The 13,852-nt window shown below is 45.9% G+C and overlaps 1 protein-coding gene across 1 annotated transcript in view; it reads left to right on the forward strand.

Annotated features, from left to right (window-relative positions):
- LOC146202390 (nose resistant to fluoxetine protein 6-like) overlaps nt 1-11,014 on the forward strand; it is a 97,471-nt gene extending 86,457 nt beyond the window's left edge. The window contains exon 15 of the mRNA XM_084601168.1: nt 8,844-11,014. Within this exon, the coding sequence (XP_084457294.1) occupies nt 8,844-9,227 (384 nt within the window). The 3' untranslated portion in view covers nt 9,228-11,014. The remainder of the gene's footprint in view (nt 1-8,843) is intronic.
- The last annotated feature ends 2,838 nt before the right edge of the window (nt 11,015-13,852 follow it).

Genomic DNA, 13,852 nt, shown 5'->3' on the forward strand with positions numbered 1-13,852 from the left:
TGTATCGAATCAATGGGCTACGTTTTTAAAAATAATTGATAGGTAAATGGGGTGCAAAATGTTAAGATGATTTGCGTAAACATATTAATAGAAAAGTTTTAAGCTTCCGATTTGTAACAAAGCATCGCCTCTGAAGTTTCTCCTTTGCTCACGAAAACGAAGCTAGGCTGCCACAGAAAACTAATTCGGCGCGTTCTCGAGATTATATGCGGATATATTGGTTGTTATTAATGCGTAAGGATTGTATGGCTATGTAGGCGGGTTTCACATGGGCGTGACCTTGTCGGAGCTGGAAAAGACGAACTGGTTGATATATCGGGAAAAGAATGGTGCCATCGAATAGAACGTCAAGAAAAGATGTGCAAGTGACAAAATGGCTGATGTGGGTTAATTAAGTAATTAATTAGAGCCAATTAAGTGGTTTACAGGAAAGGTAAGGCGCAGTGTCTTTCACTCGAGCAATCTCGCTGCGACAACTCGTGGACAACACAGCAACGCTCAGGCTTAAGCATTTCTCCGGAGCTGATTCTCCAGTGATCTCGGAAAATTATTGTGATTTTTTTTATTTATTTATTGGCACCTCAAATGCCCACTTGGGGCATTACATGAGGGGTGGGCTAACAAATCATATAAATAATTTGGTGATGAATGTCTTGAAAAATTTGTGGTCAGGATGGGCAAAAGCTTCAGCTGGCAGGTCGTTCCAATCTCTTGCAGTCTGGGAAAAGAATGATTTGAGATGTGCAGACGTGGATACTCGAGGGTGTGTGGACGGCGTTCGGGTGACTGGTGCGAAGTGAAAAGCGGTGAGCAGGGGTGATAATGGCATGACTCAGAGGGGAATGATAAAACCTGTGGAAAAGTGAAAGTCTGACTATTTTACAACGGGATTCAAGGCTGGGAAGGTTAGCTTTTGCTTTCAATGATGTTCCGCTCGTATGATATTAGTAATCCGAATAAACAAATCGTATGGCAATATGTGAAAGCAAAATACGGTCGAAACCTCTTTCCCAGTAAATTTCCAAAATGTATGGGTATGATAATGAAAAGTAGAAAGCACCGCTAACAGCGGCAGCCATATACGTAACGTGCGGTCTTGAATCCAGTTGTCGCCACTAGAAACATTGATGCTGCTTTTGAGAAAACACATAACTGATATCACCTGTAATCACATCGTTGGCAATATTACTTATCTGATTGCTAACGTTTTTCGTCACTACTTCACATATTCCTGCTGCCATTGCATAGCTGGGCGGTAACATTTATGGTTCATAATATGCAAAATGGTCTCTTATGAAACACCACGAAAAAAAAGGGAAACACAAAGTTACGGGCGGGCACCAATAATATGGCGCGCGCATTGGAAGTGTCCACTACCATGAAAACTGTCCGCATATTTCAGTCTTACCACACCAATTGTGAGTTTATTATAGAGGGAAATGGACGATTGGAGAAACAAAAATGTAAATAAAATGTTGGTAACAAGTAGCGTAATAAGAAATCAAATCTTGATCGTCGCCTAAATGTGCCGACTTTTTATTATTTTTATTTTTCAGCAGAAAAACCGCCAGCAACCTTAGCTTTTTATCTGCTCCTTTGCATTCTGGTCAATTTGTCTATCGACTAATATAACGCGAAGGAAAATGAAGAAAACGTGTTTACAAGAGTGAATGTACGACCATTTTGCGTTGGCAATTCCGCTCACGGCAGTTTGCAGCAGTAGTTTCAAATTGGTTCGGGCGGACAAGGCGAGTCGAAGCGGTGTAAGGGCCGCAGATCGAGGAAAACTTTACATCCTTTAGCGCAGTGGAGCGTCTCCGTGCTGAGCATGCAATTAGGCAACGAAGTGCATCATGCATTCTGCTCCGAATCTATGCCGCGAAATGCAGAACCTCATCTCGCCCCATCTCGGCGAAGCTTTTGTATAGAGTAGCGCTGGTGTTTGAGTGAAGGCGCCTGAATGTTTCGTGGTTCGATAAACATTCCCACGGTTCAGTTCCGTAGAATCTGACAGCTGTATCTTCCCTCTTCCCCCGTGGGGGGTCTCCTCATCGTCGAACTGCTCGCGTGGAGGCCGTGAAAAGAAGCAAGCACACCCCACTTCAGAGCTAACAAACCCAGCATGCACGCTGCTCGCGGGGTAAGGAATGCCGCCACGCTTCCTTGGTGTGAAAGCACTCGGAAGCGTGTCTTTACCGTCCGAAAGACAAAAAAAAAAAAATGCACGTTTCATTAACTGCATCAGTCGGGCGCGTTACATACGAGTTGTTCTTCGGTGACTCTTCGTGAGTTCACTGGTCTGATCGCACTGAACTAAACTAAAATGGCTCAAAACGGCTATAGTTGCACTGTTATCCATACGCTCGGAGTTATTAACAGTTATACTCCAACTAGACAACAGCACTGTGGAAACTATGCTGTTTCTCATACAAATTTTGACATCTCTCGGATACAACTCAAGAACGGAGCGGCAAATGCCCATCAGAGAAGGCCCTCCAGCCTAATGGCGTTTGACCGCAATTTTGGGGTTAATCTCGCGGGCAGCTTATTCTGTGGTGCTACAGTGGAAGCTAGGCAGAAAAGGTGAAGGAGACGCACCTTTGTTACCGTACCCTGGCGCGTATTGTTCAAAGCAGGGTTGCGGTGGTGTAAATGGAGGAGTTGGAGAGACGATCGGTTGGGCCACGGGACGGGGACAAAAGCCCGTAACCTTCGCTTTCCTGCCGGGCGTTCTCAGCAGAGCCACATAATGCAGTCCTCGAATATAGTATTCACTACGTGGTTAACTACCACGCCACGGGAACCGGTCAACGCCAGTGGGTGGAGGGCCTCCTTTGATGGTTATTTGCCGCTCCATTCTTGAGTTGCCCCCGCAGGGGGCACCTGTTAAAGCAGGTGTTTGTGTGTACTGTGCGACACCACGGATCCCGAGCACCCACGTTTAACCGTGCGTGGCATCGCCGTGTCTGGGGAAAAGGGGATCCTGGTGGTTGAGCCGATGCCGAGTGTTTGGACATTTAAGGCCCCTCGGCGGAGGCAGCACATAACTTTGGCCCACGCTTCCCATACACGGCACCTCCGGGCTGACCCACCAGGGGGAAATCGGCAGTCGCCTCTTCCTGTACTCCCCTCCATCTTTCACTTTCCTATCTTCTTTCCTACAACTCTCCTGTCCTCTACTCTCAACTTGGTTTTTCCTTACTTCTCGGCGGCAAGGGTTAACCTTGTGTGGAGTAACTACCCTGTGTTGCCCCATATTAGGTTATAGTTATGGTGTACGGCTGGCGGAGGCAGGACTTGTTCACAATTTCCTGTCCCGTCCCCTTGTTGGGCTCCGTGTTGGGCGGCTGGTACCGTGGCCGAACAGCATTTTTTTTTTATGGCATCCTCTGCAAAACCAAATTATCGCCTTAAAAAAAAGGCGGACCGATGTAACAGCCGAATTCTTTTCCCCAAAACAAGAAATATTCCCCAAGTACCATGTAATCCACAGTGAAAACACTGGTAAACATGCCCGGATAATTTCGCCATTTGTAGTGTCAAAGTCCGTAGCAAACATCCTAGGCCCCAGATGCAAAGTAAGCAAATTGGTCAGCGGGGACCTCCTGCTCGAACTCCAAAGCAGAGACCAGGATACAAATTTTCATAAACTTGTCACATTTGGGGACATCGCAGTAACAGTCACCGCCCACAGATCGCTGAACACTGTTCAAGGTGTGATCTCACAGAAGGACTTCCTAACTATCACTGAAGAAGAGCTAATAGAAAGCCTCTCCGAACAAAATGTAATCAGTGTGCACAGGATCAAAATCAGAAAAGACAACCAAGATGTGCCGACAAAGCACATAGTCCTAACCTTCAATTCCAGCAAGCTCCCTGACTCCATAGAAGTAGGCTATATCAAAGTAGACATCCGACCCTACATCCCGAACCCTAAGCGTTGCTTCAACTGCCAAAAGTTTGGTCATGGCTCCCAGAGCTGCCGTAGCCGACAAACATGTGCCAAATGTGCTTCAAATGAACACAAATCCGAGGAGTGTGATGCCACACTACACTGTGCAAACTGTGCTGGTGGACACGCCGAGTACTCGCGGTGATGTCCCTCTTGGAAGAAGGAAAAGGACATAATAACAATAAAAGTAAAGGAAAATATAACATTTAAAGAGGCACGTCAGCGTTACCTTGTTGCACAGGGCACATTTGTTTTCACCGCTAAACCAAACTATTCCAATGTTGTGGAGTGTGGGGGCGGCGCACCACAACAGGATCTGGCCTCTGCCCAGGCACAGCCTAGGGTAGGACAATCCCCGCTCCAGGCAGCAACAGCAAGAGTTGTCCTGCCATTGCAGAAACAGGGCCCCAGCCTCTCAGGCGGCAGCCCACACGGCTTCCCCTCAACAGGAAAGGCCAGAAAACCCCACATCCGCGTCTCATTCGCGGACCTCCATTGCCTCTGAGCAGGCAATGGATACAACCCCTCCTCCGCCACTGCTGCAGAGGCGGAATAGCTCTCTCGAATGAAAAAAAAAAAGAGAGAAAAACGTAATAACTGGACCAGACAAACCAAGAACTTAAGTTTTTTAAATCAAATCACGATAACTTGTTAAACATGGCGTTCCTCCTTCAGTGGAACTGTCGCGGATTTCTTAAAAACTACAGCGGCATAAAAGACCTTTTAGACGCTCACTTTTCCCGGTATCATTATGTATGCAGGAGACAAACATAGGATCCCAACAAAAGGGTGTTATGAAAAACTATAAAGTCTTTTGGTGCGACCGAGAGCAGTCAGAAAGGCTCTCTGGAGGCGTTGCGATTGTTGTCAGGAGTGATATTGCAACTAGCGAAATCAGCCTTAAAAACTAAATTCGAAGCCGTGGCTGTTACCGCCGTTCATTTTAAAACATTAACAATATGCTCTTTGTATCTACCACCACATTTAACCATAACCCTTGCTGACTTGGAAGAAGTTCTGCAACAGAACCATATCACATAGTCGGTGATTTTAATGCCTACTCATCATTTTGGGGAAGCGAACTAACCGATACTAGAGGTCGTATTTTAGAAGATTTTATTTTATGTAACAACATCTGCCTTCTAAACACGGTAAAGAAAAAGTACTGCTCGCCAAGCTCAAGAAAAATGAGCTGCTTAGACTTATCATTCTGTTCACCCTCCATTTTTAGCGATTTTAAATGGAATGTTCTAGACAACCCTTATGGGAGCGATCACCTGCCTGTGGTTATTAGCCTTTTATCCTCCCCAACAATCATCTCCACTAAACCACGCCATTGGAAATTGCACCTGGTGGACTGGTCATTGCTTACATCAGAAGCTCGTCTGGAGGAAATATTTTCAGATAGTCTCAGTGTGGATGAACTCAATGATATATTTATATCCTGTATTCTCGCTGCCGCGCATCTTGCCATTCCTAAGAGTTCGGGAGTGGTAAGAAAAAATAAATATTTGTACACACAAGATTACAGAGCAGCAAAGAAAGAAAAAAATAAGGCATGGGGCGTCTTTCGTAGACACCCAACATACGAAAATCTAATCAGTCTTAAAAAGGCCAGAGCTAAAGCTTGGCATATCCGTCGTAGCGCTGGCAAAATTACATATCCTCAATGAATAGTTCAGTCACATCGAAAAAAATGTGGGAGCAGGTAAATAAACTAAATGGCACCTACTCTCCCTTCACTCTTCCCCTGTTGACAGTCCCAGGTGTACAAACCAGTATGGAGGAGCAAGCTAATATATTAGGGGAACATTTTTCCACAATTTCAAATTCCTCACACTACACTAAATCTTTCTTAAAGCACAAAACAACAGTTGAAAAACAAAGACTTCGAACAAGTGGAGGCAAGACGAGGAGTACAATAGCCTAATCACAATTCAGGAATTAAAGTGTTTTATCTGCAGGCAAACAAACAGAATACATTATAAAATGTTCACCAATTTATTCGAATGTTCAAAAGAAGCACTTTTGAAATTGTTTAACAAAATATGGATAGGCGGAATACTCCCAGAGACTTGCAAGAAGGCGATAATTGTACCATTCCTAAAGCCAGGAAAACCACCGACATCCCAAAGCAGTTATAGGCACATTGCCCTCACCAGCTGCCTAGCCAAATCTTTTGAAAGCATTCTCAACATCAGATTAATGTTTACTCTTGAATCCCGTGAACGTTTAGACATCAACCAATGCGGTTTTAGAAAAACGTATTCAACAACAGACCGTCTGGTTCGCCTCGAAAACACAGTCAGAAAGGCTTTTATACACAAGCAACACTGCCTCGCCGTTTTCTTTGACCTAGATAAAGCGTACGACACACCCTGGAAGTTCAGGATCCTACGTGACCTAGTAGATTTAGGGATCCGTGGTCGTATGCTGAAAGTTCTGAATGATTTTCTATCCAAACGCACATTTCAGGTGCGTCTAGGTACTACACTGTCAAAAACCTTTACCCAAGAAAATGGTGTTCCGCAGGGATGTATTTTAAGCACAACGCTCTCTATAGTTAAAATGACTTCCATTTCCAAAGTAATAAAAATCTATTATGTACTCGGTCTACGTCGACGATGTTCAAGTAGCTTGCACCTCCTCAAACGTAGCAACGTGTGAGAGGCAAGTGCAGCCAACAATTAATAAGCTAGTGACATGGGCGGACAAAAATGGATTTCAGTTTTCTCCACAGAAAACAGTGGCAGTTATGTTTTCACTCACATGTGGAATGCAAACTGACCCTACCCTGCACCTGACCGAGACCGAATTACCAGTTAAAAATGAGCACAAATTCGTGGGGATAACTTTTGACAGAAAACTCACTTTTTTGTCTCACATCAATACTCTTAAAAAGAAAGCTACCAAATCCCTAAATATACTCAAGGTCCTTTCAAGAAAACCCTGGGGGTCCGATTGAACATGCCTTTTGAGCATTTATCACTCTGTTGTACTGTCTTGTTTGGATTACGTTTGTGTAGTGCACGGGTCTGCAAGAGCGTCATACCTAAAACGACTGGACCCTGTGCACAACCTGGGTTTACGTCTCGCATCTGGGGCATATAGAACCTATCCCATAAACAGTCTCTATGTTGAAACAAATGAACCCTCCCTCGATTACAGAAGAACCATTCTTGTATTTTCATATCTCCTCAAAATACGCTCCTTACCAAAACATATATGCCACCCTCTTGTTACAAAGTGCAGCTCCAGAATGTTGTTCAACAATATACCGCAGTTAATCAGACACTTGCTACTCCGGTTCGATGATAAATGCAAAGAGCTGGGAATACTAAATTCCCTCCCTGATATTGAATCAGGGCACGATCGACTACCGCCATGGTACAGCCCCCCATTGTTTGAGATTTCACATTGACTCAGCTTTGTAAACAGAAAACACCACATGAACATAATTTGCAAGAAAAGTACTCAAACTGCACACAGTTTTATACAGATGGCTCCAAGACTATCAAGCATGTTGGAAGTGGAGTAGTGCAAGGAAAATGGGAAAAAAAATAGTAAGTCTACCTCAGTTTACGAGAATTTTTACCGCTTAGTGTTATGCACTTGCTATGGCAGTAAGAAAAATAGCCAATGGGAACATCTCAAATAGTATTATTTACAAAGACTCTCTAAATGTCTTGACAGCCCTTCACCACAAAAACGCAGTCGCTCCACTACTTGGAGAAATTATACATAGTGTATCAGCAACCTCTGCTCAAGGACATAACTTTTTGTTGGCTCAAACCCATGACAAACAGATTAAGAACATAAATATTCCATACAGAGACTGCATGGCGCTAGTGCGCTGTAAACTAAAGGAGAAATGGCAGTCGTCATGGTGTAGCGAGGTAAATAACAAGCTGCAGTTGGTGAAGCCAATTCTGGGGGAATGGAAATTATGTAATCATCAAGAACGTTTCATAGAAGTGATTTTATGCCGACTCCGCATTGGCCATACACACTTGACGCATAATGTTTTGCTGAGAAAAGAAAACAAACCACTGTATGAAGAATGCGGAGAGGAACTCACCATAAACCATGTTTTATTTTCGTGCACAGGACTTGAACCACAAAGGAAAATGTATTTTACTAGATTTTACAATGAACACATTCCGTTCCATCCAGCATTGATTTTAGGTGAAAATGGTCTTGTTGATCTGTCATGTGTTTTTAGCTTTCTAAAAGAAGCAAATGTTTTAAAGGAACTGTAGAATGAATACATGTGCTCCACTAAACTCAAGAAACAACCTTGCGCCTGGCGCATGATAGCCTGAGCTGCTCATGCGCCATTGAACCCAATACAATACAATACAATACAATACAATACAATACAATACAATACAATAAAATACAATACAATACAATACAATACATTCTTGAGTTGTATCCGAGTAGCGCTGAAAACGGAAAACTCGGGCTGCACAAAGAACACGTTGTGCTTTCCACTAGTGCGTAGTTTTCTGAAAAGTAAAAATTATCAGATCACTGGCGTGTGCAGGTACACACTGATATGTACCTGTATACAGTAAGTACTCTGCTCAGTGCGGGCAACCGCAACCATATATGTTTGTCTGGGTATGTTTTCGCGGCGCTCCCTCGTTCGTGGTCGCCCTGCTGATGTTCGCGTAATTCGCGTGAACGGCGGAGCAGTCTCTCTAAAGTCATCTGGTAACCAACCTGAACAACTGAACGAACTAAGAAAAAGATGGGGGGGGGGGGGAGCGGGGAGGGGGGTGAGAGGGGTACCTCTTCGTATATTGTACTACACGTCCGTTGGCTTTTCTTCTGACGCGGCCGTTGCGGCCGTTCTCCCGACCAATTTCTATTCCGCTCCCTGGCGCAGGTGTACGCATTCTGTGGCCACTTCCTCATCACGCTGCTGCTTTCCACGTTCTTCTACGTGGTGGTCGAGATGCCTTTCGCCCGGCTAGGCGGCATGCTGCTGCGGACGCGTCTCTTCCGCAAGCCGTCCCGGCGCACAGCCAGCGTCAACGCCGGAAGCCCCGAGAACGGAGCGCGGAGGCCGGCAAAGCCAGCGTCGGCCATCGTGGCCGGCATCACGCGTGGCGTGGCGCCCCTCGCTTTCATCAAAGCCAGGGCGGGCGCCCACGGTACCGCCAAGCGCAGCAGCTCTGCCCAGACAGCCGCCGAGCTGAGCACCAGCGGTGACGGCGGCAGACCGACCAATGGCCGCTTCAGGAAGACAGGAGACTCGAGTCACCTATGACGAGGATTCGACATCGAAGTCGCCCGAGCAACACTTCCGAGCGATGTTCTTTGTGAAGTGCACTGGTTCAGCAATTTATGGGGCGCATATGATTTTGGCAAATGGTGCAGGCGGCGGAGGCACCAGGCTCTGCGAGGGTGCGCGGTATCGGTGATCATCCGAGCTTCTGAAAGCTAAGCAGCGGACCGTAGCAGTGCTAGTTCTCAAGCTTCGAAAGTAAGATAATCGAAGTTTCTGATATGGCAATTAGGGTGATTGTAAGAGCAGTTAATTTAAACTGGTGAAAAGCTGGAGAGAGGTCAATCAGAAATGTAAAACAGCAATCTGGCGGATGACCCATGGTAGACGAATTTGGCACTCGCAGTCTGGCTCCGAAAGCTTCACGGTGGCTTCTGGGAGGAAATAGCAAGCGAAGTGTTGTCGTTTCGTTTTTGATAAACAGATTACGGCTTGTTACACTAGGGCATTTCTTAGCACACGTGCCCTGCATCCCGCTTTTGTTGGCGAGCTGTGCAGCGTCAACAGCGATCATTTCTTTTCATTGTGTCTTCTTTTTTCATGTCTTTAGTGCAGCGAAATTTCGACCGAAAGCGTACTGTAGGTTTGGCATCACCGCAAAGAAGCGAAGTTCTTGAACAACTCTGGAGACCCTTCACAACCATTTTCTGAAATTGAAAGAGCCGTTGTTATGCAAATACTCTACGACCTGCTAGCAGTGGCAGTGGATCACACGCGCACCTGCCTGGCACCAATAAGCGGCGGGCTGCTGTCGATTAATCACCTGACAGCCTAGTACGTAACTCAACTTTCATATAAATGGACACTGCTAACATTATCAAGAAAATTAGCATACAAGCAGTGGTTACAAGAAGTAGAAATATGACGGAATTCCATCTGATGGCTGGGGGGGAAGCGGGCTTGCACGACTCCCGCCGTGTCCAAGTCAGATGTAGCACTTAATCCTCCCACACAGAGGAACAGAACAAAAGTCAACAGCTTGGCCAGCAGCGTACATGAAAGCGGTGCGGCAGAAAGCTGTGCATGTCTTGCACTTATTTTCTTACACGGGAAGCCGTTGAGCGGCGACCTTAGCTTCCAAACGCAACCAAGAGCGTGTATCGTTGGCTCAGAAGGCTGCAGCCGTTTCATTGTACGCCATGCACATGTGTGTGCACAGCGCAACTTCATGTTGGAGCCTTTGACGATGAATACAACACAGGGTTTTTACGTTTCCTTATGAATTTGACGGATTCGTTTCAGTGTCATTTATTGTCAGCGTGGTGCCTTTGTGTTTGCTTTGTCCGCATTGCGTTTACTGAACATTGTTTTACGAGCGGAGGATTGTATGTAGGTGAGCTCTTGTATTCCTAAGTGGATTATAGTGCAAGTAGAAGCGTTCTCGTTTCAATACGCTACCAGCTGAATAACATTTCCTCATTAACTATTCAATCTCCAATAAGCATCCTTATGCGTGACAGGGTCTTGTGTCGAAAAGAAAATTATACCTTGGTGTGTCCTTCCTTTTTCGAACTAGATGTTGTATTGAGCATGTATAATTAGTGTCCGCTTAATTAACACCTTATTATGAAACCATTTCAATGAAACTTAATAAGCACACATTTCACGCCTTTATCTGATGATGTAGGAATCAGACGTTGCCACAAGTATAGGTAATGCATGAGATGAAAGGCTTTTGCAACAAGATGGCTAGCGGTGGATTTTCTTTCGTTAGAAACGAATAGTACTTGCTGTTTATGTGTCTCTTTCTCGTTAATAAATGTTTTGTTCTCCTGCGTTGAATTGTTATTTTATGCCCTGTGTCCTATCGCACAATATTAAATACTGCATATTGTCATGAGGTGGCGGTAGATCATTCGAGATGTATCTCAAAAGATTCCACCCACAATATACTTATATGCTTACTTACTTTACAGTGTATTCATAATTTGCGTAGCCAGTTCCAATTCTACAGGCAATTTAACTTCTAAAACAGCGACCAATATTTGTTATGAAAAGCTAGAAAGCAAGACGCAGCCGGCGACCAGGCTGTCACGCTAGCTGAAAGCCATTTTGTTTGTGCCATCGCATTTACAACAATGTGCATTGAAGGTCCTCAAGTTCGTGAGCTGCATATAGTTCTGTTACATGCTGGAGACCTTCACATCCATAAGCTGATACTATTGGGCGCGAGCGCCACCACTGGAGTGAACGGCGCTAGTGTCGACCTAGGGGACTAAGTGGTATCACGTGACTCCTCTTACTGCTGCTGAAGCAGACGCTCGATTGAATTTGTGTGTTTTAAAAGGTAATAGTCACGTTTATTTATGTAGTTTTGGTGAATGAAGAGTGCCAGCCTTATAGTTTTTGATCTTGAATTGTTACTGAGGCTGCTGTAGTTTATTTAAGTTGTTGCTACGGTCCGTTACTGCTCTGCACCAGGAGGTAAGCGAGGAAACCCGGCGCAAGCTCCCATTGCTACCCGAAACATTAGCTCACAGAATCTTCCTTAATCAAGATTTGAATGGGCAAAGAAGCGAGTGACCATTCTCATGATGTGCGTAGTGGAAATTTCAGTGAGCAAGATTTCGTCCATGGAGTTAGCGCTAAACAGTTCTGTATTGTTGCGGGTAACGGCGCGGGCAGCCTATTCTGTGACGCTACAGGGGAAGCTAGGCAGAAAAGGGAAGGAGACGCGCCTTTGTTACCGTGCCGTGGCGTGTATTAGAGACATTTAGTTTAGACCTACCGCTACCGCGCGAGCGTCTACGCATGCGCAGATCACTCCGAGGGTGACAAATGGCGCCGCGTTCCTGTCAAATTTAGGGGGTCCAATTTCAGTCGGATCCGCACACAGGGACCAATCAGCGCGCGCTGTGCTGACGGCCGCGGTAAACTAGGGTAACTATGGTGCCTCGATGCGCGCCCGCTCTCCGATAAACGGTAGCGGTAAACTAAAAGTCTCTAATGTTCGGAGTAGGGATGCGGTGGTGTGAAGGGGGGAGTTAGACGGTCGGCAGGGGGAGCCCATTTTCTACGGGACGGTGACAAAAGCCCGTCACCTTCTCTATCCTGCCGAGCTTTATTCGCAGCAGATCAGCAGAGATAGAAAGTTATCCTCGAACGATTTCACGCTATGTGGATAACCACCACATCACGGGAATCGGTCGAAGCCATTAAATGGAGGGCCTTCTTTGATGGGTACACCTGTCGCTCCGTGCCAGTCTTCAAATCATCCACGTTGTGTGAATACACGTGTAGCCGGCTGAGCAACTGATTGATAGGATGAACCAGCCAAAAAAAAAAACAATTACCGACGATTACGTCACTTCCTAATGCAAAATTTAAGCGCAGCGCATCCGCGTTTTAAGTTTTTGGGTAGATCGAGACAAATAATTCGAGTAAGACATGTATGTACAATTACAAACAACTTCTTATTTTGCACACATATACGCTCCGCAAACCGTTCTTGATCTAAACGCATATGTGGTCTGCGCTACAACAAGAAAGGCGGCGGTGGCAGTAGGCAGAGTAACTGTGCACGTAGCGACAAACGAAGGACTTTCACCGGTCTTCTCGCTCATGGCTTAGAACTGGCAGAGAATAAACTATTTCTATAGGTAGGCGGTTCGCAATGCTGATGGGCGGCGGCTATGCGTTTCAGCTCGAGAGGTGCGGGCTTCAGAGCGTTGCATCTAACACAACCAGCGTTCCGTTGAGCGCATCAAAGTTCATCGGAGTTCTAGGTAAAATTCACTTTTATGTCATGAGCATGCGATGCTGGCAGACGCCTTCCTGCTTCACTTGGTCAGCCCTTCGTGGCGACCCGTGCATGCGCAGTGCAGAACCTGGTTACGAGGGACAACGTCGACGGCAACGCCGCGAAACGCCGAACGGTCGCCAAAGAGCGGCGCTCTGAAAGACGCAGTCAGGAAAAAAACATAAAAGCGGAACACAGAAAGAGCCAGTCTTTTTCCTGTCTGCTTCCGTGTTTTTTTTTTTTTCGTGTACGTCTTTTTGACTGGTTCATCGTATCCTCATGCAATGCACCAACTAGCCCAACAACGTGTTCTAATGGAGCAACTGATTGCTTCTCATTGGGCAATAACGAATAGAATAAAAACAGGTGTTCGCGGCGGGAGACTCTCCCTTGCTAACCTGGGATTACGTTTGGACGGACCCCTCCCCTTCGGAGCTGGCAACAACGATAATTCTGTGAGCCAACCAAACTCTCTATTTATGGAATAGAACTTTTTTCCGCAGTGGGCTTTACCTTCCGTTAGGATAACAAACTTACCAAGCGTGCTCTGCCGTTGCCTATTACATCCGAACCTGCCGTGGCTGCGACTCTGCGCCGCCGGCTGAGGAAACAACAAGAAACGTCTGCGCGTAGCTGGCATGGAAGCTCACCTGCCGGCTGTGCGTGACGGCTACCGATCGACATTCCAAAAAAGTATGACGTCCGGCAGGCCTGACTTGCAGACTTTGTTTATGCGGTTAGAGCTAGTGGCACATAGTCAAGGACGCGCCTTTAGAAGGGTTTGAGAATGTAGATCTTCAGCGTTCCACGCGCCATTTCCTGACGCGTTGACAGGAAATAGACCTGGCACGAGGAACTCCACATCCGG

Source organism: Amblyomma maculatum, chromosome 1 (assembly GCF_055883805.1).
Source record: "Amblyomma maculatum isolate TAMU_Amacu chromosome 1, ASM5588380v1, whole genome shotgun sequence".
NCBI lineage: Eukaryota > Metazoa > Arthropoda > Arachnida > Ixodida > Ixodidae > Amblyomma > Amblyomma maculatum.